Source organism: Lethenteron reissneri, chromosome 46 (assembly GCF_015708825.2).
Source record: "Lethenteron reissneri isolate LAM-NWPU_2019-01 chromosome 46, ASM1570882v1, whole genome shotgun sequence".
In the NCBI taxonomy this organism is placed as follows: Eukaryota; Metazoa; Chordata; class Hyperoartia; order Petromyzontiformes; family Petromyzontidae; genus Lethenteron; species Lethenteron reissneri.
Window position 1 is genome coordinate 11,295,053 of NC_083824.1, and position 25,898 is coordinate 11,320,950.

General features: G+C 49.3%; 2 protein-coding genes across 2 annotated transcripts; both read left to right on the forward strand.

Moving 5' to 3' along the window:
• The first annotated feature begins 894 nt into the window (after window positions 1-894).
• On the forward strand, window positions 895-7,923 carry LOC133354130 (uncharacterized). The gene is made up of 10 exons (XM_061570726.1): window positions 895-985; window positions 1,748-1,891; window positions 3,613-3,668; window positions 3,945-3,993; window positions 4,644-4,715; window positions 5,402-5,461; window positions 5,610-5,673; window positions 5,949-6,000; window positions 6,956-7,116; window positions 7,660-7,923. Coding segments are annotated over exons 1-10 (750 nt in total). The 5' UTR covers window positions 895-983; the 3' UTR covers window positions 7,750-7,923.
• A 3,657-nt stretch (window positions 7,924-11,580) lies between these two features.
• LOC133354064 (acidic leucine-rich nuclear phosphoprotein 32 family member B-like) lies at window positions 11,581-21,328 on the forward strand. The gene is made up of 7 exons (XM_061570615.1): window positions 11,581-11,893; window positions 13,691-13,840; window positions 14,172-14,294; window positions 14,407-14,581; window positions 15,418-15,548; window positions 16,560-16,626; window positions 17,273-21,328. Exons 1-7 carry the CDS (start codon window positions 11,843-11,845, stop codon window positions 17,374-17,376), a joined length of 801 nt encoding a protein of 266 aa, XP_061426599.1. The 5' UTR covers window positions 11,581-11,842; the 3' UTR covers window positions 17,377-21,328.
• The last annotated feature ends 4,570 nt before the right edge of the window (window positions 21,329-25,898 follow it).

Genomic DNA, 25,898 nt, shown 5'->3' on the forward strand with positions numbered 1-25,898 from the left:
GAAGCGACCTGGCCACAAATGATAGCCCAACGAAGTGACTTAGCAGGTGGACATTTATAGCAGCAAAATTCTCAAAACGCGTGATGTTCATTCTAAATGTGGAGGGAGAAACCGGAGGACCCGGAGAAAAATCCACGCGACCACAGGAAGAGAGAGAGAGAGACACGCAAAATCCAAATATACAGCAGCAGGCGTCAGGGTCGGGATCGGGATCGAACCCACGACCTCCTGCGTACCAGGCGAGGGAGTTACCATCTCCTAGCCACCGTGATGATGAAAGAGAGAGAGAGACACGCAAACTCCAAATATACAGCAGCAGGCTTCAGGGTCGGGATCGAACCCACGACCTCCTGTAGACCAGGCGAGGTAGTTAACATCTCACCACCTGGACGGGGGCTGGGTCAAGCACATTCGGTCCCGGTTGGGTGAGATGGAGTGCCCAGCAGGACTTGTCAACCCACACGGTTTCTTATCCCGTATTCTTGTACAGGGAAATTAAGCTTTCATGTCCATATTACGGCGTACAGCCGTTTCAATACGGGCGAAAAAAATGTTTGTCTCTTTATTTGTGTGTCTCCCTTGTGATGGGACTCTGTAGGGTGAACGTTGAGATGTATAAGGGCCACGGGGTGACCACCAAGGTCTGAATTTGTCTGTAATAAGGGAACACTGATAAGGGGTTGACAGGTATGCACCACCATCTAACGACGCGACGTACAGGCGGGGGCGGTTGTGCTTTGTCTGGTTCTGAGTGGCTGTCTGTGCCTTGTTCTAACACAGTTCCAGACTCGCAGCAGACGAATTGCTCCGCTCGTGTTCGCGGTGGGAGGGGGGGCGGTAGGGGAGGGGAGGGGAGGGGCCGGGCTGGGGTAGTCACGTGGCGCGCGGGCACGGGGGGGGGGGTGTGGCCTCGCGTCACGTGACGCGGTAGTGTTTTGGCGCCAAAAAACAAGTTGAAAACCGCGGGGCCCAACGACAACAACATGTGAGTGTGACACCAGGGTCTCTGTACCCCCTCTATCCCCTCACGGGGCCCCTCTACCCCCTCAACCCCCTCACGGGGATCCTCTACCCCCCTCACGGCGATCTTTTATCATGCCAACTTTTCACAGTAGGAGCGAGGCTGCTGCTGCTGCTTGGTGTCATCCCGATGTTAACACTTTGGCCGGCACTTTCCAGCATTGGGATGTTTGTCATTGCATGGGGAGGAGGGAAGGAGGCAGCGGGGTTGGCTACGGGAGGGGATCCCATGGGGAACCCGGGGGGACCAGGAGGGGACCTACGGACGACGAGGGGGAGAACGGAGCGGCGGCCCCCCGGGGTCGGTAATCGAACCCTTTGATCGGAGCGAGGCATCCACCGGCCCCACGTTGCCTTTACACAATTGCGGTTGACCGATGCGATTTTCTAAACATTCTACATGGGGGTTTAAAAATATATTTATATGACGTTCGTCCTTATTTGGAGTCGAGTCTTTGCTTAATAGGAGAAAAAATAACTAAACATGAAACATGTCACTGCCTCCTGTGACCACTTGTCCTGGTCTCAACATTTCAATGCCGCGGGCGAGAATCAAAACCCCACAACGATTCTGGCGAAGTCTCCTGGCGAGATGTTTGCGCCTTGTGCCGCGACTCGAGGTTGCACCGGGGGCGTGACGTGGTTGTTGTTGTTTGTGGTTGTTGTTGTTTGTGGTTGTGAATCCTGTGTGGTTGTGAATCCTGTGTGGGTGTGCGTGCGAGTCCAGGTCGGCCTTGGATGGCGACGCGGCGAGGTCGCTGCAGGATGTGAGCGATCGCCTGGCACGGGTGGCGCTTGGATGTCCTTTGGGCACCCACGACGAGGCTGTGACGTTGGGCGAGGAGGAGGGTGCCCTCCTGAGGGCGGTCAGGTGATTAAAAAATAACTATCAAACTTAAAGCTTTTTATTTTACCAGGTATGCCCCCCCTCCTGAGCTATGTAGCGCCTTTCAGAAGCGACATGGCCATCGCAAACGATAGCTCAACGAAGTGGCTTATCACGTGGAAATTTAGAGCTGCCAAGTACTCTAACCCAGGGGTGGGGAACCTTTTTTCTGCCAAGGGCCATTTGGATATTTATAACATCATTCGCGGGCCATACAAAATTATCAACTTAAAAATTTGCCAGTTATATTTGGTCAAACATTTAATTAACTCACCCCTAATGTGATGGCTGGAACTGCTTCTCTTTGGCGAGGCGTGTGATGTTAGCTGGTATTGATGATGTTGCTACTCGCAACTGCTTTTCCAGGTTTGCTCCTAGATTTATTGAATTTCGAGTCCCGCCTGCGGTTGCCTTGGCAGGGCCAGACCAAATGATTTTGCGGGCTTCATAAGGCCCGCGGGCCAGACGTTCCCCACTCCTGTTCTAAACGCATGTTTCTAAATGTGAAGGGGAAAAACCGGAGAACCCGGAGAAAAATCCACACGACCACGGGGAGAGACGCACAAACTTCAAATATACAGCAGGCGTCAGGGTCGGGATTGAACCCACAACCTCCTGCATACTAGGCGAGATGGTTAACATCTCGCCAGCATAGTCGACATCCATGTGCCTGCGGGCTCAGGGTCAGGCTTCAGACAACCATTGCTCCATAGTGTTCTTCACTGATTTTCAGAGGGGGCGCAACTTTCGCCGATAAGACATCAGTGTGAGGGCCGCCACACATTAAAACCATTGGGGTTTGACATCCATGATGGGGTGCGTCAGGGGCCGCACTAAAGACCACCGTGGGCTGCCAGTGGCCCACGCGGGCCTTGCAATGAAGAACATTGCTTTAAAACCTTGGCCGGTCCCAATCCATAGCCAGACGGGAGTTTGGGACAACGCCTGAGCCGGGGCTCCCGGGTTTGTGTTCAGCGTAACAAGGGGCAACCTCTCAATTGGAAGTGGAGCAGGTGGGTTGTGATGTTGCTGCTTGGCTCGAATAGAACATGAACGCTGGTAGCAAAGGTTGTACAGTGCAAATACCCACGTCAGCACTGAGCTTACGAGATTCTGGCTTTGCATTTGAACCTTATGGTGGGACCCCAGGGTCCCATAAGCCCCCGGCTCTCGCGTCAGCTGGGGCTGACATCTTCCCCCCCATCCCGATGCCAGGGGGGAAATAGGTGAGGTTTAAGACTGTGGCTTGTCTACCTGCTATGGTTTGCATTGGCTTATGAGTCCTGACCTACCCAGAAGACCGAGCTGTTGAAGGAGGGTGTTCCAGCTCTCTAAGAGAAAGCAGTGGTCCTGTTCTCACCATCTAACCGTCTGCAATAACCCACGCTCCCATCATCGAAAAAAACCGAAATGCTGCTCTGAAATGTCTGGATTCAGCCATGGAACAGGATCCTCATTCAAAAGAGGATGTCATCACATCTTGTGGCCTTGTGTCCATCACCTCCATCTATTTTTGGTTATTGCCAGTGTTAGTTTAATCTTTATGTTAATTTAAGTTTCGGTCAATACATTTTGATTGTTTTCTGTAAAAATAAAATCGCATGAATTAAGTAACTGCACAAATGGCTCCGCTTAATTTTTTGAGGAATTTGTTTTTTAAATATATCTTTGTAAATTATTACAATCTTGGATGTTTGTTGTTTCAGTTTCTGCGAGGAATTGCAGCACCAGAGCCAGGAGCTGCATGCTGTAGGCGCAGCGTGTACGTAGCATGCCCCATCACTCTTCTCACCCATCACTGTCTCACCCGTCACTTTCACTCGCCGCTGCCTCACCCACCACTGCCTTGCCCGCACTGTCTCACCCACATTGTCTTCCGCCACGGTCTCACCAACACGGTCTCACCCGCACACTCTCATCCACACTGCCTAACCTGCACTGCCTAACCCGCACTGCCTAACCCACTGTTGTTTCACCCGCACTGTCGTCCGTCACTGTCACCAACACTGTCTTACCCCCATTGTCTTTTTCTTTGCAGACATCAAGGATAAGGAACAGGATATTTCCCCAAATGCCCTTCATAGAGAGTAAGATCCCATCAGTCCTCACAAATGCCTTTGTTAAATGCACTTTGTGCTTTATAGGACATTATTTTGTGCCCATAATTTAGGTCCATCTGCTGACCCCAACCCAGGAACCTTTCTCTACTGCAGTGAACCAGTTTTGGTGGTGAGACAGGGCCCAGTCGAAGCACGTTTTCTGCTTGTTACTGAGGTTCACGGTTCGAATCCACCGGCTGCCCTGATTTATTACTGCGGCTCTGCTTTAAAGTGGTCATTAAATAGTCTTCAATATCAAGGTCCAAAGTTTCCAAAATTTGAAATTGTAATTATTCATCGCTGCCTATTAGCACACTAATACCCCAGGTCACACTTGCAAATGAGACTGTTATGTTCTCTTGGGTTCTTACCCGGTTTTACAAAATTTAACCTAAAACTAGAGTTATACTTTTCACTCTGTCTAGATTTTGTCTAACATGTTGCCGCCCAGTTCATTCACCTCGAAGACCTCAAGTTTTCGGACAAGGAAGCACAAACTTGTCTTTATTGGCACAACTATGTTGTTAGGTTGACACAATGTACTGTGCATGATGTATTATCACCTACACACAAAGCTGCAACCACCTTGTGGTTTAAAGAAATAAAATTAAATTCATTTGTGGCTTTGTTCTTTACAGGATTCTGGACTTGCATAAAACATTGGAGAAATCATCTGGATTCACCTCCAACAAGGAACTCGTGATTAACAAGTAAAGTGCCCTGTTCCATTGTCAATGTTCAGTATTCTGTCAAGCGTTCATCAAATAGTTTTTCTAATACATTGGGTGCAATTTTACTATGTACTGAATGCTGCTTACAATACAGTTTGGATGTATTAAGTGCTTGTACAATATTGTACAACAGCATCCCATTGTGCTGTATAAGGAAGATGTTCGTTATGAGAATATGGGGAGGGGGTAGGGTTAGGTGGGGTGTAGGGTGGCACACTTAACACAAGTGCCTTGCAGTAAGAAGAGGCCTCGGTTAGGTGCCTTGCTGTGTGCAGTTTCTATGTTATCCCCCTGTTCTGCATGTGATTCCTCCAGGTTCTCAGATTTCCTCCCATAGCTAAAAATCCACACACTGTAACTGGTATTGACCAAACTTCCCAATGTTGAAAAACTATCTGCAAATGAAATGGATTATGCACAGCAATCATCGCCCCCTCCTGAGAAAATATGGCAATACCCTCATGAAAAATGCAATTGGGACTGATTTGGATTCCAACTGCATCCGCCATAGTAAGCAGATGGAATTTGTCCGATGGTTGCTGCAACAAAAAGTGTTAGGTTATAAATTTAAACGAATAAATGTTCGTAAATCCGTGTGCAAAATGCTATTGCTGCAGTAAGTTCTAATGTAATTTTGTCAATTCCTTTTGGTTCGTGTGCTCCAGCTTGCTTACCAACAGGGCACTTATCCAGACAATGACGGAGAACAGCAGTGAAAAGACAGAGTATGTGAAAACAATACATTTCTTTAATATGTGCATTTTATGACGAAACTATTTTTATTGAATATATTCAATCCGTTCTCACTACATACTAATACATTGCGGATTTTATTAATATAAACTTCTGCGTGATATTTCTGTGTGCGCGCAGGGCAATTTTAGCACAGCTCTTTCACAAAACCTCACTGAGTCAGCAGATTATTGCAGCTGTAGAGGCAAGTATATTAGTCAAGAGCACACATTTAATATCGCTTCTACACAGTGCGTACATGTATTGTAAAATGTATGTGCTGTATTGTGCACAACACGTGCATGTTATGTTATCGACTTCCTCGTAGTCTTCTACAGTTTCTGTGTAATGCAGAGTTTGTGCGTCATGTTGTATAACTTGTTTGATGAACGTAAAATCGTACAATGAGCATTGGTATAAATGTATACATCCGACATTCCAGTTCTGCTGCAGTCGATGATATTGTGTCCTGTTTTACAGAAAAAGAATAAGCTCCTTCAGGAGCTCCTAGAGACCCAAAGCGAGGTACTAGGTGAGTGACTGTCGGCAAGGAGAAGTAACAATGCAGGACAAAGCGTTTCCACACGACCGTCCCCAGACGTAATATTGGTGCATTATTCTTTAGGAGTTTAAAGCTGTCTGGCAATGGAGTTTTGCTTAACAATGTTAGCAGCTTCCAGGTCCTCAAAGTGCAGTATAACGCATCATTCTTGACAACACAGTTGTGCTGCATGAGACCGAAACTCTATAATTAAGGTTTTCTTGATTAGATCGCGTAAATATAAATGTCGTTAAACCCGCCACCACCCGACGCAGCCAATTAGTAATGCTTGTCACGTAAACAAAACGTGCCAATTAGTTACTTTAGCAAGCCGGTGTATTGGAGGGTAAACCCACAACATTTACAATTCGAGTACGGTGTTTCGCTGGTGATCACAACCAGCATCATCAGGCGACAGCGAGAATTATGAAGAGATCCTCCTGATTCAGTCTTAAATACAACACATTTATATTTATGCGATCTAACCCAAAAAAACTACTTTATTATGGATAACTAGTGTATTTGCCCATCATGATAAGTTTCACGAATCACCTGACGCGTGCCATCGCATAATCCTTTTTTGGGGTTGAGATTTAGAATCGGCATAACAATGGTTCCCTTTTTCAAAACCAATTCATGAGGCATGCATTCCAAATGGTGTTAGCGTGCTGCAAGAAATTCTACTGGATAATAAATTGACTTCACTCGGATCCACGTAGCCTACCCAGCGCTACACGGCGTGTCGAGCGTTAGGTACAGATCACCAACAACTACATGGAAATTTATATTCTTGGTTCTTTCGGTAAAGTCACGTAGAAGGGAAATAATACAAATTAAAAAAATTCTCACGAATTTTTTGTGAAAACCACAGCAAGAAAATTTTAAAAGTGGTCTCGGAAGCCTACATCTTAAACCGACTGAAACTCTAACATGTGTCTGCCCACAGCCATGAAGGAACAGAACCAGGCTTTGCTGAAGGAGGTGAAGGAGGTGATTGGGGCCCAAGTGAGTCACAGCCAACAGCCGCAGACAAAGCAGCAACTGGCCGGGAGCCACAAATTGACCATTGCCAACAATCGTGTCACCATTCTCCGCAACGTGTTGCAGGTGAGAAGGGGCCTCATTGTACCCCAGTGTCACCCTAAGCTCTCTACTGCTATGCGGTGAGTTTATTAGAATTTGTGCAACAGGCCGCTCGTTTTTTTAAGACGGTGGCACAAGACTGAAAGTCTTCTCGGGACAGGTGGGTTCTTATACCAGAGTTTGTGTTCACTCAGGCATCTAAGTCAACTAAACCATGCATTCGCCTTTTTGAGTTATATATTGGCTGAATTGCTACTCTAATACAAAAACAGGTGGATTAGATCATTAGAGAACACTCATTTTGACTTAAATTAGGCTGCTTGGGCAGGACAATTCCATAGAAAGGACGACGACCGATGGTCAAGACTAACAACAGGCAGCCAAAGAAAAATTACCAGTGTGTTGATGGATCAATGAGATCAGCTTGTGCATGGGAACGATGGATTGTTGCTTCGTAAGACCACGGAGAGATTGGCGACAACTTGGGAAGCTCTTAATCCAGTAGTTCATGTAAAGAATAGATGTCTCACTTGTTGAATCTAATCAAGTTGTTTCTTGTTGTTGCAGGCTCTTATACAAAGCAGTGGTATCAATTGGGCTGCAGATCCTAACCTACTTGGTTTTGTCCTGCAAATGGGCAAAGACAAGAAGTTTTAACCGTGTTAAAATACTAAGTGATTTTTGCTAAGTCTCTAAAACATCTACATTTGTAGTTTTATTTGCACAAGTACATTTTTAATTTTTGTGTTTTTTCTTCTGTAATATAAGCAGCAATGTTATTAATTCCTTATCCATCTAAAAAGTGAAATAAAAACATACTCTTGAACGAGATTTATTTTTGTTTGTTTTATTTTGCGCCTAATTGGCTTTGCCCTGCCTACTTGCGTTGACGTGCAACTTGCAATGCACCATTGTGTGTGATTGTATATCCTTGCTGAATCGGAGTCACCTGGCAATCTTCTAGGGTTTGTCCACCAGAATAATATAAATCTCATCTCTAATTCCACCATGTTAGCTCCTCCATGCCAGTTCTTCGATTCCTTTCTTATAATAAAGGTACTCAAATGTATGTATTTCGATATATGTCCGAATTAGTAGATCATGACAATGCACTTTTACATCGAAAACAAAATGTGTCAATATCGCTGGGGTTGGCGGTGCTCGGTTGTGATGGGAGCCCGCTGTGCACTCGACGCGGCAAAGCTCAGCCCTGCGGTCTCAGTGTGGACTCATCAACCTTCGCTTGTATAAATCGTTCGTTACAACGTTACAATCATCTACCAGAGGTGCAGCTCGATATTTTGGCGCCTAGGGAAAGGTGCCATCCTGGTGCCCCCCCCCAAACTCGTAACTGAACCAAACACCGCCCCACCAAATAATTTAACCACCAACCGCCACTGCTTCGCTTTCAGAATTGCAGATGCATCATTATCCGGATGTTGTGCCCATCTTGCTACAGCACTCGTCTAATCACACATGCTATCGGTTAGGACATCTACAAATAACGAAACATCTACTTCCACAGGCATCAACGTCTACAACCATCGTATAAGCAGCGTCAGTCTACTGTGGCACAATAGATGAGCAAATGCCTCATATATCCTCTCCACATTAAAAACAATTTTTAAGTATTTCATATGCAACCCATTAGCCTCACGGGCCTTATAGCAGTGCATACCTTCAGCATTGATTCAAGCAAGTCTGACTGCTGATGAGACACTGTAGGCCGAAACCGGTCCAGTCTGCTTGTTAAAATTTACATTGCTGGCACTCAGAGCCTGTGTACGACTGATGGGGTTGTGTAACTTATTTTCTTAATGTCAAGATGTGAATGATACATTCTCTTGATGTATTACTCCATGACGCTCATGATTATGTACGATGGTTACAAAAAAGCAAATCTCACAACCCGTTACAACCCCTGTAGCGTGACCTTGTTTAAATTGAGGGCATGACAATGTTCTTAACCACTGGTTTAAAGGTTTACAGCGGTTTCTTAACCGAGGGTGCACGTACCCCTTTGGGGTGCGAGATGCCCTCTCCGGGAACTAAAAGCGGTTGCAGGCTGCAGTAAATGTTACTTAAACCAACGTTCATTGTCGAGCTGAATCGGTAACGGCGCAATTTCTGATTTTGTTCTGACCCAGTGCCCCTGCTGGACATCTGTAAAAAGAGCGTCTTCCTCAAGTATATAAATATTCTTGTGTTTGCCCGTCGGTCGCGTATTCTGCTTCCCTCTCACCAACCCAACCGCCGGGGTACAAAGGAACGGGGCTTGTGACTCGCCCCACCCCCCATCCGTCTCATTCTCTACAAATCTGTGCGCATCTGCGTCCAGCGCGTTCGGGTCCTGCCACAAACCGCGCTGCTTGCGTTGTGGCTCGTGTGCGGAGTGACCGGACGCTTTGATGGGCGAGGAGGGGGGGGAGGAGGAGAGGGGGTCGGATGGGCCTGGCGGAGGGCGGCAGTGGCGCCGGCAGTGGCGGCCGCTGCCAGAGCGCGGCGTGGCGCGCACGTGTTCAAGCGGCCGGGGGTCAGGGGACCGCGGCAAATCGACCCTGTGCTGGAGCTCATTGTTCAAGCTATTACGCCTAATCGGTAACCCCACGAGACAACACAATATAGCAGCACAGCTGTCAACCCCAACACGGGTTACAGACTCTGTGTTCTTCTTGTACAGGGAGATTGAGTGGTCAGGTCAAAAACAAATGTCTGTGTTTCACCCTTGTGATGGGACTTTGTAGGATGAACGTTGAGATGTATAATGGGCACGTGGTGACCAATACTGGTCTGAGTTGGTCTGTAATAAGGTAGGGCACTGATAAGGGGTTGATAGGTATGAATATATCGGTAAATAAATGGGTCACCATATACTGTGTGTGGCTATGTGTGTCTCGCCACACAAGCCACGTGTTTCACTTGCTTTTTTAAAACTGAGAAACGATGGCAGCTTCGGGGGGAGAAGAAATGGGGCTTGTCACAGCTGAAACGATGGCACAGGTTCATTAAATCCAGCGCTTCCTATGCTATAAACTTTGTATTTGATTGTAACAGGTAAGGCCCACTGAGCAAAATGTCGCAATTTTTCAGCGGCGACCTGGCTATCACAAATGATAGCTCAACGAAGTGGAAATTTATAGTAGCAGCCAAATATTCTTAAACGCGTGATGTTGATTCTAAATGTGAAGGGAAAAACCAGAGGACCCGGAGAAAAATCCACGCGACCACAATGAGAGCGAGAGACACGCAAACTCCAAATATGCAGCAGCAGGCGTTCAGGGTTGGGATCAAACCCACGACCTCCTGTAGGCCAGGCGAGGGAATTAACATATCCTAGCCACCGTGATGATGACACAGAGAGACACGTAAACTCCAAATATGCAGCAGCAGGCGCTCAGGGTTGGGATCAAACCCACGACCTCCTGTAGACCAGGCGAGGGAATTAACATCTCCTAGTCACCGTGATGATGACAGAGAGAGACACGCAAACTCCAAATATACAGCAGCAGGCGTTCAGGGTTGGGATCAAACCCACGACCTCCTGTATATCAGGCGAGGGAATTAACATCTCCTAATCACCGCTGTCCACCCAGCAGTAGAGATGGGATTCTCCACAGGTCGTGTGCAGTGGGGTAAAGTGTGGGCACCTCTTCACCTCTTCCAACACGTCTGGCCGGTGTGGAAGAGTAGGCCAAATACCATCTAGAGCTCCGTCTCGTGGAGGCCCCTCCGCCACCAGTGGTGCGAGAGAAACATTGCAGGGCTGTGACTGGAGGGAAAACGAACCGTGCGGTGACTTGAGGTCGCCGTGCCGTTTGTCTGTCCGCGCGTGCCAACACGTGAACTCATTAGGAACGTTCCAACTGGAAGTGGTTACCGGTTTATGAAAAACGGTTACCGTTTGTCGTTTAACAATCCCGATAGTGCACTCAATATAGACCAAAGACAATTCGCTCACAATCACACATCTGTCCGTCCCTCCACGCCACGAAAAATAAAGTGCTGTATTTTTTTGACACATCCTATCAGCCAGACGGCCTTCCTTCTTTGAGTGTAGAATTGCAGGTGTTTGTCTGTGGTGTACATCAATCAGATTTAAAATAATGCCATATATTATCAGAGTTTGTTAACGCGAACTTGGTTCCTTGCAAAAGGTTTCTACTTGCTGTTTGAACATCTAAACACCGCCCGTTTTATTGCCAGAAAGGGTAAAAAAATATTCCTATTTTTTTCATACCTTGACACTGGCCAAAAAAAGGCCCCATATTTTTGAGTTTATTTTTGTTTGCATGTTCACAAGCACCGTGCGTGCTTATTCAGTACTCGATTCCTTGCGAAAGCTTTCTATTTGGTATTTTATTGCCATAAATCGTCAAAACCTATTCCCATTCATTTTTAATCCACCACCACCACCACTTGGACCACTCCCGCCGGGAATTTTGCGCCGTTCGCTGCCCCGCCGAGTCCGCGCCGCCGAGCAAATCGCCGCGGTCCCTGGCCTCGCGCCGTTGAAGCGTGGAGCGCGGGACACGAGAATTGCGAGGCGCGAGATCGGGAAGGTGTCGGCGAGGTTCAGGAGGGATCAGGAGGTACCAGGAGGAACCAGGAGGAGGAACCAGGAGGGAGCAGGGAACCCAGGACCAGTCTCCGGGGACTCTAGTCGGAGAGCAGCGGCCCACAGCTCCCCCCCGGCCTGGTGGCGAGGGCGCCGCGTCTCCTCCTCCTCAACCTTCCCGTGGGCCGCGCGGCCATGGACATGAAGAAGATGATCACGGAGATGCGCGGGAAAGCGCCGGCAGAGGTGAGCAGCGCTCTCCTCACCTCACCCAACAACAATCCACCTCGCTCACACAGCCCTCACCCAGCCCCACACGCAGCCCCACACACACACCCAGCCCCACACACACACACTCACCCAGCCCCTCACCCACACACTCACCCAGCCCCTCACCCACACACTCACCCAGCCCCACACACACACACGACTCACCAAGCCCTCGGCTTACCCAGCACTCACCCCAAACTCACCCAATACCCATCCAACATCCACCTCGCTCACACAGCCCTCACCCAGCTCCTCACCCCACACACACACAGCTCACTCACCCAGCTCCTGCCTCAGCTCACCCAACACTCACCTAAGCTCACTCATCACTCGCCTAAACTCAACCTATCACTCACCAACTCCCTTACCACTCCCCTATCACCTCACTACCCCACTCAAAGCTCACCTAAACTCGCCCAACAACCGACCAATCACTCAAATCCACTCTATTCTCTTCACCCACTAAACACTCAGCGAAACTCACAAGACAAAGATCCCCCGTGTAGCCTGCAACAGACTGTGGGGGCAAGTGCTGAGCGAGTAAAAAGCTATGAAGGCTATCGGCACTGTGGCACACGAGGGGGTGGGTGGCCAGCACCACGCCCGACCGCCTTTGTCTCCCCAGGGGCGATGTTGACCACACACCGCACCGGTTACTCATTTGAGGCTGAGTTGACCTAAGGTAGGCCCAGGACCGGTTCAGATAATCGTCATATGTCTTGGCCGTGAGCGGGAATCGAATATATAGTTTGAACACGGTTATTATACTATGAGACCTCCTTTACCAGTGGCAAAATATAGTAATAGGTTTTTACCCTTTCAACTGGTACAAAAACTGACACCTTTATTCAAGGGATCATGTTTCCAACACCAATGGAGACTGGGCTCTAAGAAAAGCTGTATCGGGTGTGGACCAATCAACTTCAAGGACAGTGCATATCATGATCAGAGTTGTTTCTTTTTGTTTGCATTCTGACTGCTTGCGTTGTGGTTATTGTAAACATGATCTGACTGTTAGTAGGGGGGGAGGGTTCTGCGATGTTCCTGCATTGTGTGAATCTCAATTTTGAGTATCGACCACGTGGCAACATCGCCCGCTACTGTGGAAACCTGTAGACTCAAGAGTGAGGCATTCCTGGGTAAACGAGCATAATTCAAACAACTAATAAATAAAAACTTATTTTGTTGATGTACAGGGACTCTTCGACTTACGAACATTCGACTTACGAACTTTCAGAGATACGAACAAACCTGGTCCTTATGTCCAGTTGCCTGTTCGCGCCCAGAGTCGTAAGTTCAGCTGCTGCTGACCAATTCCGTAATTTTTGTATTGTTTTTATTACACCTCAACATGAGGCCGGTACAAAACACCCATCACTGAGCAGAAGGGGGAGCGAAGAATCTACGCGAACATCTGCCCGACGTTGGCACCACGGCCCAGTGAAGGGGGAAAAATTGGACTCCCTTCCCCACCCAAGTTGGGGACTGCGTGCGGTGGGGATGTATGAACGTCTATACGGCGCAGGGGAAAGGGGTTAAGGGCTATCAATCATTCCCCATTCATTCAATCCATTCATCGTCATTGACTGTGATCAATTTCACTTGGGCCGAATTCACGCATCGTCACAGATTCGCCCACATTGCTTCCCCTCATCTATTTCATTCAACTCATCTCCATTACATTCGTACGTTCTGTTCTTGATTCTCTGTAAAGCGCCTTGCTTCAGGCACTATATAAATTACGGGCGCCACCGCCACCCCCGCTGCCCACAGGTGAAGGAGTTGGTGCTGGACAACTGTGGCTGCCGCGAGGGCAAGGTGGATGGCCTCACGGAGGAGTTTGAGGGCCTGGAGCTGCTCAGCCTCATCAACACCGGCCTCACCGCACTCTCCAGCCTGCCCAAGCTCCTCAAACTCAAGAAGGTAATCGCGGAGGAGCGGGGCGACAGGCACGGAGATAGATAGGGATAGGTAATGTTCATCAATAGCAACACGATCCTAGGTAGCAACCCCAGCATCCTAGACGGCAACACTGTTGTTAAAGTCAAGGGGGCCCCAACTGATAGCTTTAGCCACCAGGGGGGCGGGGGGGGTGGGCAAGGCACACCCTTCCCCCACGCTCGTTATGCCACTAAGCAGGCAGAGGCAATGCTTGTGTGGGGTAGCCTCTGTGCCGCTGGGCGCAAGGCGGGTTGGCCGGTGTCACTGCCTCGCGATTCTCCGCCGGTGCTGACCGCTGCGCACCCCTCGGCAGCTGGAGCTCGGTGGGAATAAGATCACGGACGGCTTGGAGGCGCTGGTGGAGAAGACGCCCAACCTCACGTACCTGAGCCTCACCGGTAACAAGATCAAGGATCTGAGCAGCCTGGAGCCGCTGGTGAGCGCCACCAATCGCTACACAGGCTTCGACTGTTTCGGCTGATTCAAAAAAAAAAAGTACCGTTTAAAATGATTCATGACCACACGTCGCTTCCCGTCGGCCCGCACAGAAAAAGCTGGAGAAGCTGAAGAGCTTGGACCTGTTCAACTGCGAGGTGGTGAACCAGCCCAACTACCGCGAGGAGCTCTTCCGCCTGCTGCCTGCCCTCTCCTACCTGGACGGCTTCGACCGCGACAACCAGGAGGCCTCCGAGTCGGAGGACGAGCACTACCCCGGGGAGAGCGGTGCGTGGTGCCCCCCCCCCGCACTCCCGTCGCTCACGATCGAGGTCTTTGGTGCCACACGCGGCCGCCTGTAGTCCGACGCCGTGTGGGGGGCAGCACCGGCGCGGCTTGGCGGATCACCGCACAAATGCTGCGACAAACTCGCTTCCCGTAGGCCGTCGAGGAGGTGCCCCGTGCCCTGGCTCGCCAGGAGACGGCGGTACAGCCGAATGTGGACTCCACCTGTGCCGTCTGTAGGAGATAGACTGCTTCTCTCTCACGCTTTTGGTTTTTCTCCGGATACTCTGGTTACCTCCCAGATTTAAAACGCTCATTAAATGGCCGATAACACCATGATATATAGAGGACCACAGAGCTTGGGCGATTGCCGCGTGACTGCCTTCCCGCTTGTCTGTGGTTCCTCGTGCCTTGGCGTTTCTCTCTCTCTATAAGAATGAGAGAGTCCCATGCGGTGGCGTGTTACAAGTTAAAATGATTCCGCTTGTTTACCCAGGAGGGTCCTGCCGAGTCTTCGCAGTAGGAGGTCGATGCTGCTGTTGTGCGTGATCCCCATTGATTAATTTACAGGGAATGTTTCAGCATTGGGATGTTTTTGTCCGATACCAGTTACACACGTCGTGTGACTTTTTTTTTGCCATGGGAGGAAACCAGACAATTTGGAAGAGACCCATGGAGAACAGGGAGGAGAACTTGCAAACTGCACACGAGAAATGGTTGATAACGATAACAATAGTAATCATCATAATATAAAAATCCATTTACTTTGTCAATTTTATCAGGGCCAACGATAACGATGCCGCCGATGATTGCCAATAATGGATGTCTTGCCGTGCCAGATGATGATGAGGACGATGAGGACGACGACGATGAGGAGGATGAAGATGAGGATGAGGATGCCGTGGGCGAGGACGACGAGGAGGATGAGAATGACGTCGGCCTGGAATATTTGGCACGGGAGAACCTTCAGGTGCGTGTCGGAGGAGTCGTCACTCTGTCTGAGTTCCACGAGTGTTTGTGGAGCGTGGAGTGTTTGAATGCAGAGTGTTTGTGGAGCATAGAGTGTTTGAATGTAGAGTGTTTGTGGAGCATAGTGTTTGAATGTAGAGTGTTTGTGGAGTGTAGAGTGTTTGTGGAGTGTTGGTTGAGCCTTATAATTGTCTCTGCCCGCTTAGAATCCAGGGGGTGCTATGCATACAGAAGATCATCGATTTTAAAATAGCTTTTATGACATTGTGTTTTTAAGTGTTGTGTTTATATTTTTTCGTGTTTTTAATTTGTTTACTGTGAAATTGGCATAAATATACATACACAGACAAAAATAAATATCCCGTAAAAAGTTACCGTGTTAACTCTACCATACTTACAACTCCAATCTCGAAAATGTATAGGGGTGCAGTATTTTCATTGTTCAAGTTTTAATATGTAATATTTGACACTGAATTCAAACGTAGCTACTTTGTCACGCAAATGGTGCTGATTGCCGGACTGGTTACAGCCTTTGGAGAGGTTTTGCCGGTTTCGCCGGATCAGCCCGGGACCGCCGGATAATGTTAGAAGCCGGATAATCGCATGCCGGATAATTATCAATGCTTAACTGTAATATCGTTTGAACGGCGGTGCACAAATGGGAGAATGTAAGAGTCTCACCCGCTTGTGACCGTGGTCACATGACCGGGCGCTGCCCCCACTGCGCGCTCACACGGAGGGGGGGGGGGCCACGCACACGCTACGTGTCGAGCAACGCCCCGGTGCCATTTGGAGTCCATTAGCGGACTCCATGCACAGCTATTGTGTTCTGTCAGTTGCTTCTCGAATGCTGTGCAAAGGAGAGTCTCGGGCCCACCTATGGGGGTTCTAGGCGTAGACACGCACGCGCCCATTTAAAAAAAAGCACGCATTTTAGGCCTTGGTGATTTATTTTTAAATTATGCATTCGTGTGACACTGATATAATCACTGGATGTCCTGTCCATCCACAGGATGACGAGGATGATGGAGAGTACAAATTCAAGGACGAAGACGAGGAAGAGGAGGATGATGAGGATGGTAGGGGCCCAGTGTGCTCTGTGCCGGCGGCTTGGGAGTTGGCGACCGTGTCCCTAGAATTGAGATAAGGGATGGGCTTCACACCGCTGTCATTTGTGTACGATGATGAGATTAGATTACGACCGCTGTTTGAGATGATGGGATGAACTTACGGTACTGTCAGAGATGATGGGATGAACTTAAGGTGCTGTTGAATAATTAAATTAACTTAGAACATGATTGTTTTTTTACCCTTTTATCTGGCAACAAAACCGACACCTTTTTTACAAGGAGTCATGTTTGCATAGACCACAATACCTGCAGTCATAATGCAAACAAAAAACATAACTCTGATAATGCATGCACTGTCCTTGAAGTTGATTGGTCCACACCCGAGATAGCTTTCCTTAGAGCCTAGTCTCACATGGTATTGGACCAGATGACACCAAAAGGCGCATCGCATCATCTCTAACAGCAGTTTTGTTGCCAGATAAAAGGGTAAAAAACCAATTATCATATTTCTTACTGGCAAAAGAGGTTCCAATGGTGAACTTAGAACAGTCAATCTCTGCTGGAGATAATGGGCTGAACCGACGGTAGCTCATTTACGCCGTAGCCTGACGGGGTACACGCTCACGACTGCCGCTCTCGTTTGTTTTTGCATCAGATGAAGAAGGGGAAGATGGAGCCAAGGGGGAGAAGAGAAAGCGCGCCCCGGACGACGAAGGTGAAGACGACGACGACGATGACGACGATGAAGAGGATGAGTGAAAGCCGGCATGCGTTGGCGTGTCGGTGGGCAAGGAGGTGCCGGGCGAGGGGGGGGTGGGGGGTGGGCTAGGGGCTGGGTAGTCGGGTGACGTGCGTGTGTGTGTGTGTGAATGGGGGAGTGAAGCTTTAGGCCGAACTGTGTTTTGGAAACTGCACCCGTTTTTAGTGAATCCCCCTGTGGAGCTGCACAGTCGAAATACAATCACGCAATCAATGGAGGATCGTAACAATTTGGCGAAATGCACGGCTGAACCGTTGACTTTGCAATTCGAAAGCACTGCATCGTGGCATTGGTAAGACGCCGGTTCCGTGGTGGTCCGTGTACACGCCGGTTCTCACCGTAAACGGGCAGAACCATCGCGGCCGCACGGTCGGTTCGGTGAAAAGTCGAACCAGCCTCCGTGACCTTATTCGGGTGATGTGCGATCGGAATAACTGAGTATCGGAATGTCTCAACAATTGATCGGCAGCAGTACAGGGACTACTCTACTTACGAACGAGTTAGGTTCTAGAGGTTTGTTCGTAAGTCGATTTGTTCGCAAGTCCAACTTTACTCCTATCGATTCCAAACACGCTGTACGATGTGTACACTAAACGTGTGTAATGGCTTTAAAAGTTGTGTAATCTCCTGTAGATGTAGATGCCACCACCGCCAACTATTGCGGGGCGGTTGAACTTACGATTGTTGGTCCAAACAGGCAACTGGACTTAGAGGCGGGTTTGTTCGTATCACTGATAGTTTGTAGAGGGGTCCTTGTCGCCAGTTGTTCATGTTTAACGGAACACGTGCAGCGATGTGAATGTTTTCAACATCCATTGTGCGCCGTGACGGGGCCACCACGAGGGGGCATCGCTGGACAAATGACACACTTGGATACCGAGATTGAGAATCTTTTTTTTTTAAACGGTTAACAGTACTTTCATAATTAATGCTTATTACACATGAGTTAATGAGTATTGATTACAAATTAAAAGGTGTCTTTTAACTGTTTTAATTAAAAAAAATAGTTTCTTCCCTGGGGACTCTAAACCTGGTGTCCTCCACGTGTACAGCCAGGCCCCTGCTCGACTGTGAGGCAACGCATCCTTGCCATGTTTGTCTCTCCACATGGCAATTCAGAGTCTTCTTTTACACCCTTCCCATCGGCCACCCAGGGCCCTGTACGCCTGCATCATCATGCAACGTCTGCCGATTGGGAAACCGGTTTTAGTCACAAATTGGATTTATTTATCGTGGAGGAGGAATCCGATGAGCTGTGAAGCTCTTTTTTACAGATGTCCAGCAAAGGGGAATGGGTCTGCGAGTTACATCGACAAACAATACAACAACAACAACAAAAACGATGTAAGAGCAAGACGGAGAAAAGGTTAAGCAAGTCGCTAAAATTTAATACAGAGTATCGAAGTATACATTTCACGAATATATAAATCCCCGCCGGTCATTGTCAATGCCAAACGCAAGCTTCATAAAGTCTTAACGATAAATAGATGCCTCGGTGAGCGTGACGTTTATTAAAACAACCACGGGACATTTTTGAGAATTACGCGATGTAGTATTATTATGCGATGACTGGATCGGCCGCACGTTTGTGTGGCGGAGTAAAGAGGGACGGAACGCGCGGGGTGGACTCGACGGTGGCGCGGAACTGGCGGCGCGACGCGTGCGGTGGGTCCCGTGATGCCCGGGGGCGGTGCACCCCCAAGCAAAGCGCCTGGCAAGGCCGCAGCGCTGCAGTCGGGAGGAAGAGGCTGGGAGACTCCGCTCCAGGGAGACCATTGGAGTGTTGTCACACGGGACCAACGAGCTATCGATGCAACCTCACGAGACACTTTTTTTGCACTTGCCATACCAAACCTTCCATCGCTCGTGCATCCCGCGTCTCCCTGTGCCTCCTTACCGCATTCCCTGCTATCGTGGTCTTTTTGTTCCCCTCGCCCCCCGTCCTTATCCGACGTTTAATTGTGCTGCCCGTGAATCAGAACGTCTGAAATTCCCTTCTTCGTGACTATATTTCGGTCGGTGACATGTAGAATTGTGCAAATCCTATAGAGGTAAAAAAAAACAGAAAGCGAGAATTCCCATTCAAGAGACTGAAAATCACATGTGTAGGGGGGGGGGGGGGGGCTGTTAAACTGAACTAAGGGTTTCACAGTGTGACACTTCGGCTGCATTAACACGAAATCCAGAACTGGCCGTGTACTTTCATTTATTTGACGGGTCATTTTCAGAATTTGCCCAGGAAGCAGGACTACTAGTTAGGAGCCGTCCATAAATGATGTCACGCACCTAGGGGGGGGGGGAGGGTGGGGTCAGACATTTCTGACGCCGTGTGACGAGGGGGGGGGGCAAAAATCGTCCAAAATCACGTGACGTCATTTATGGACGGCCCCTTAATTACGGAACCGTGTCACCTGAATGTGACTCTGAAATCCTGGCACCGTCGTGTTGAACTCCGCGTAGCCCCTGTCGTCCTTACCCCCGCGCCTCTGATGAGCACGGTTGGCTATGTACGGTGCAAAAGAAGTCCAACGTACACGCGTACACACTCCGCATGCGGTTGTTTCCGTCGCCGCCCGTGCAGTCGGCGTCGCACCACGCGTCCCCCGCTGCGGTGCTCGCCCTCGCCCCGTGTGTTCCCCTCAGCACCTACAGCAACACTGTCGGTGACCACGTGTGCGTGGTCTTGCCTGGTGGACACCTCGTGCCCACGACTTGTTCACCAGCGGTGAGCGTGCCCACCGCTTGGAGCGCCGCGGTGGCGAGGCGTTATCTCCCTCGTCTGGTACGCAGGAGGTCGTGGGTTCGATTAAGACCCTGACGCCTGCTGCTGTATATTTGGAGTTTGCGTGTCTCCCCGTGGTCGCGTGGATTTTTTTTCTCCAGGGCCTTGAGTTTATCGCTCCAAATTTAGAATCGACGCGCGTTTAGAGAATTTGGCTGCTTTCAATTTCCGTGTGATAATCCACTTTGTTTGGCTATCATTTGTGGCCACTACTCTTGTGAAAAAGAGCTACATAGCTCGATGGGTTTTACCGGGTCAAATAAAACAGACGAGGGTTGACGCTAACGGTGCAGTTTTCATGGGTCTGGTTCCCAACACGAGCTCCCCAGAATGTAAACACAAGTAGACATTAAAATGTTAAGTTTTTGAGACGTGTTGAGTTAAATATAAAGTGTGCTTTTTTTTTTCTTCTAAACTTGGGTTTGTCTTTTGCTGTGTAGGCCAGCTCGTGCACCCCCACGTTCTTAGCTCGCGAGTGTTTTGTAGTATTCTGTTAATCAAGCAGGCGAACCTCTGCTCCGCAATGGTCCCGAAGTTCTGTTTCTGTAATCGTGCCCAGAATTGTGCGCATCCCCCGAGAAAACAATCGCCATTCGCACCGGGGGTCCGTCGAGTGATGGTAAATCAGCTCCTGTTTTGGTATATCTTGTTCGGTAGCCGTTACTTCAACAATTGGGGGGGGCGGGGGGGGAAATATATCGCTGAACGATTAAGCGCGGAATACTGCTGCAGTCATTCTCGACCACTAACCCCTCCCGATTAAAATGTTAATTGACCAAATACGTTGGGGCGTAATCCGTCTTCGTCGTTTTTCGGTTCAACTCGCTCTACCTTTTGTCGCTGTGATGACGCAAATTCTGGTGTCCCCTAACTTCATCCTGGCAAGCGTGCCGCCCCAATGTGAACCACCCAGCACTGGGAGGCTCTGCTGACGTGAGCGACCGAGGGAGGTTCAAAGCCATATCCCACGTAATGATGGAGTTTGCGGTACCCCGTGTTGATTGGCGAATCCCAGTCAGCCTGTTCCAGAACAATACATTTATACCGTTTTGTTGACAGTACAGTTTATATATATTTTCATGTTAAGGTTGAATTGTCTGGCGGCGTTCAAGTTGTGTCCACCTTGGAATTGCTTATAAACTGCTTTAATAAAACATTTTGGATATACACTTTCCGGAGTTTTGCTTTGTCAATAATATGCACGTGTATTTAGAGTGTGCTCTCCTACAATGCGGTAGTTGCGTTCCTGAAGTACACCGCGTTATGGACAAAATATATAATATAGAGCTAAAGCACAGTCCGCGGTGACACGTGAGATGCGTACGCAGGCTGAACAAAGACTTTAAGCACGTGGGTAGCATCTAGAAGTATCCAGCAGCATCCCACCTCGTGCGATGATGCTTCGCCGAGGCAGCCACACGACCGATTCTTCCTCCTCGCGCGACGTAGTTTCATTCGCTCAATCGCGTTGTATCCAATTCGTGTCCGCGTTATGAAAAAATGTGTTCCCTCATATGTTCATCGTGTTATCCAATTCGCGTTATGAAAGCTACGCGTTGTAGGAGGACAGATTGCATAGTCATTATTTTTTTGTTTGTGTGTTATAGACGCGTCGTTTGGCACGCTGGCCACCGATGATGCGGCTGTGGCCCCATCGTTTACAAAAAGTGACGGAGGTGAGCACGCCCGGGGGTGGAATCGGCGGAAGGGAGCGTGGGCACCGAAGTGAGACGAAGGCTTGATGATCGCATCGCCGAAGGAGGCTCGTTCAGAATCGGACGAATGTTTGCCTCTTCTCATCCACGGCAATGGCTATGCAGCAAGGGACGACCTCGCCGTGTGATTTATGACTAACATTGACGGATCGGGTTCGCTATCAAGACCAAGATGAAGGGATGGGAACATGTGGAAAAGAAAACGGTTCGACACACGAGACATGTCAGGGTGTAGAGTGGCAGGGGCTGATCATGTATATCGACCCGTTGACAAAAGGCCAATGAATTGTGCCGGAGGTATTGCACAAACGTGTGTTGTGTCATGGGCACAACCATATTCATGCAGGGCATCAGGGGTCACATCGTACGTATGCTCACTAATTTTAATATTCGTAACCCGGGATGTGAAAAGAAGGATCCGATGAGCTATGAAGCTCTTCACAGGTGTCCAGGAGTTAGAATGTGGGCGGTAGGGTGGTGGCACGTGCAGATTCCTGGAGACGGGCGGTGGGTGACCTTCCACTCCTGCCGACTCCTCTCTGTGATCCCCATTCGTTCTTACCCGCCCTTACTTGACATCTGTGGAAATAGCTTTATCGCTCATCGGATTCCTCCAGAATAAATCCTCTTGATTCTGATTCCCTCGCTGACTGCCCGCAACTTTCCACGATCACACGCAAATAAGTGTGTACCGATTACTAAAAGTAAGTGTGTACTGATTACTAATAATAAGTGTGCACCGATTACTAAAACTAAGTGTGTACTGATTACTAAAAATAGGTGTGTACTGATTACTAAAAATAAGTGTGTACTGATTACTAATAATAAGTGTGTACTGATTACTAAAAATAGGTGTGTACTGATTACTAAAAATAAGTGTGTACTGATTACTAAAAATAGGTGTGTACTGATTACTAAAAATAGGTGTGTACCGATTACTAAAAATAGGTGTGTACTGATTACTAAAAATAAGTGTGTACCGATTACTAAAACTAAGTGTGTACTGATTACTAAAATTAGGTGTGTACTGATTACAATTAGGTGTGTACTGATTACTAAAAATAAGTGTGTACTGATTACTAAAACTAAGTGTGTACTGATTACTAAACATCCCACTGGTAATTGGTGACCGGCTGTTTCTGATCTCTCAGAAGCGACTGGAGCTATTCTATTTTACATCATCGTCTAAATTGACAAACTAATTACTTTAAAACTGCTTTTTGTGTTCAGTTTCTTGTCCTTCCCCCGCACCCCCCATTAGCGCGGTTGGCTACGCACGGTGCAAAATAAGTTCAACGTACACCCGAGTTTAGAAACCCGATCACCGGTTACCATTATAACGACCCTAACGTCACGAGCGGACAACACGGGCGGTGAAACGAAGAACGTGGCCATGTGCGCACGTGGTTTCTTGGCTGGGTTGGGCCCCGCAGGGCTCGTGGGGGTTCACGGATGAGCGGGGGAGGAGGATGGGGAGGAAGAGGAGGGGGAGGGAGGGAGGAGGAGGTGGAGGGAGGAGGATGGGGAGGAGGAGGGGGAGGAGGAGGGAGGGGGGGAGGAGGGAGGAGGGGGAGGAGGAGGAGGGAGGGGGGAGTGTGTGCGGCTGTCACAGCTGATTACCGCCGGGAGAGAGCGGCAGCGAGCTGGGCCCGCCTGCATTGACGCGAGTGTGGGAACTCCCAGGACGCAACACGCCGCACCAGAGCCGGGTCTCATTTTTTTTCTTGGCAAAGTGATTGTTTGCTGGTCACTATGATGATGGTGATGATAATAAAACCACACAGCAGCCATTCTCGTGGGTGGCCGTCGAAGAGGAGCCGTAGACCCCGGCTCGCCAGGGGAAGGCGGTAAAACAGCCAACACGTGAACTCCCACCTGTTCCATCTGTGAGGGGGGGCGGGGGGGGGGGGTAGAGTGTTTCACCCATCGCGGGTAAATAACAACCAGCTTCACAGAGACTCATCATTCGCAGGCCTCTTTGCTAAGCCACGCTGCGTCTCGGGAGGAACCTTCCTGCTTAAAAAGCGCGGTGCATTCTACGCGAATTATTTTTTTACAATTCGCTGAATAAGCACGGTAGAATTATTGTTACTGGCGAAGGCAGTGGAGGCATTCACATCGGAACCCGAATTGACGCGCAGGCCACCCAGGCAACGTTGCTCCGGGAGATGCTCACGTGGAAGGGTTTTGGGGAGCCGTGGATCGATTCCCGCTCAGGACCATGTGTACGTATGTTGAACTTCTTTGGCACCGTACGTAGCCGACCGTGCTAATAGGAGGCACACCGGTGACGATTATCTGAACCGGTACTGGGCCTCTCCTTGGTCGACTCAGCCTCAAATGAGTACCCAATGCGGTGTGTAAACACCGTCACTCGGGAGACAAAGGCGGCCGGGCGCGGTGCTGGCCACCCACCCCCTCGTGTGCCACAGTGCCGGCCTTCATAGGTGCCACTCGCTAACAGCACTTGCCCCGACAGTCTGCTAGAGGCCACACCGGGGGCCCTTTGTCTGTGGTAGGGTCGTCCACGTGCACATCGCCTGCCTTCATGGCTCCCGGCCATCGCCCCATCCGCCGCATTCACTCGAACCCACGGCTCTGTGAAGCCCGCAAAGTTAATGAGAAGGGATTTGAGTTTTTCACCCGCCGCGCTTTTCATATCAAACTCCCCCTGCCCAGCCACCCCCGACGCCACCCCCCGCTCCAATTCCTCAGCTCCCCCACCCCGGCTCGAGCCCCTCCACACCCACGCGCTTTGTGAGCCAGGCGGCAGCAGATTGGAGCTAGGAGCCCTGCTTTGCGCCTCGTGGTTGTGGCTCGCCGCAGGAGAAATTCTCAAAAGTGATAACGGTCCTCCTCCTCCCCCCCCCTCCTCCTCTCCCCTCCTCCTCCCATCCCCCTCCTCCCCCTCCTCCTCCCCTCCTCCGCTCCTCCTCCTCCCCTGTTTGTGTGTGTTTTTGTGTGTGTGTTTGTGTGTTTTTGTGTGTGTTTTTTTGTGTGTGTTTGTGTGTGTTTTTGCCCCCAAATCCGCCGACTCTCTTCTCTTGAACCTCGCTCGTTCTCAAACTTCTCCCATTCTCTATCCTCTCTCGTTCTCGACTTGTCCCCTCCCTCGTTCTCTACCTATCTTCTGCTGTATATTTGGAGTTTGCTTGTCTCTCTCCGCGTGTCTCTGGTGTGGATCAATCAGTTTCAAAGACAATGAATATGTTATCAGAGTATGTTTTTGGTTTGCATTCTGACCACAAGTATTGTGGTTAATGCAGACATGATTCCTTGTAAAAGGTTTAAGTTTGGTGTTTTAACATCTTGACACCTGTTTTGTTGCCAGAAAAAGGGGAAACCCTATTCTCAAATAGACAAATGTTATTGTTGAAACGGGTGTACAAGAATATGGGTAAACCGTATGGGTTGACAGATATGGTAACCACTTCGTTGAGATATCATTTGTGGCCAGGTCGCTTCTGAAAATAAGAGCTACACGGCTCAGTGGGCCTTAACCTGGTAAAATAACACATTCCTGCGGAGGGAGCTGGTAGGAACGTTGGGTTGCTCGGTCAATGGCCAGGGTCAACGGCGGCGTGGTGTTATTCCACAAATATGGCCGACTGTGAGGGCGGGCACAAGCTGGCGTGAGTAGGTTAAACGTTGAGTTTTATAAGGGCACCACGCGGTGACCAGCCCCTCCCCTCCCCACCCAGCCCCACCCCTCCCACCCCCCACCCAGCCCCTCCCTCCCCACCCAGCCCCTCCCTGCACGACGGACGGACACAATAATCCCCTGTGGGGTGGTGTAACCAGGAGGTTCCTACCAGTAAAAATTGTAGTTGCAAGACGTCTGGTCAGCTTGGAAGAGTGGAGAAAATATCCATTAGAGCTCCCTCTAGTGGAGTCCTCTAGTGGAAGCCATCGGCCCTCTTCATGGCCAAAGAACAACACAACGCCAGATGGGCCCTGGGAAAATGAATCATCCAACTGAACATTTGGAAACTCGGGCGATCACAATGAAACCCATAACATTGAT

Coding starts and splice junctions, on each gene's coding strand:
- LOC133354130 (XM_061570726.1), top strand. Junction 3,669..3,944: donor GCATGCTGTAGGCGCAGCGT/GTACGTAGCATG, acceptor TTTTCTTTGCAG/ACATCAAGGATAAGGAACAG. Junction 6,001..6,955: donor GACCCAAAGCGAGGTACTAG/GTGAGTGACTGT, acceptor GTCTGCCCACAG/CCATGAAGGAACAGAACCAG.
- LOC133354064 (XM_061570615.1), top strand. CDS start 11,843: ATGGACATGAAGAAGATGATCACGGAGATGCGCGGGAAAGCGCCGGCA. Junction 11,894..13,690: donor GCGGGAAAGCGCCGGCAGAG/GTGAGCAGCGCT, acceptor CGCTGCCCACAG/GTGAAGGAGTTGGTGCTGGA. Junction 13,841..14,171: donor AGCTCCTCAAACTCAAGAAG/GTAATCGCGGAG, acceptor ACCCCTCGGCAG/CTGGAGCTCGGTGGGAATAA.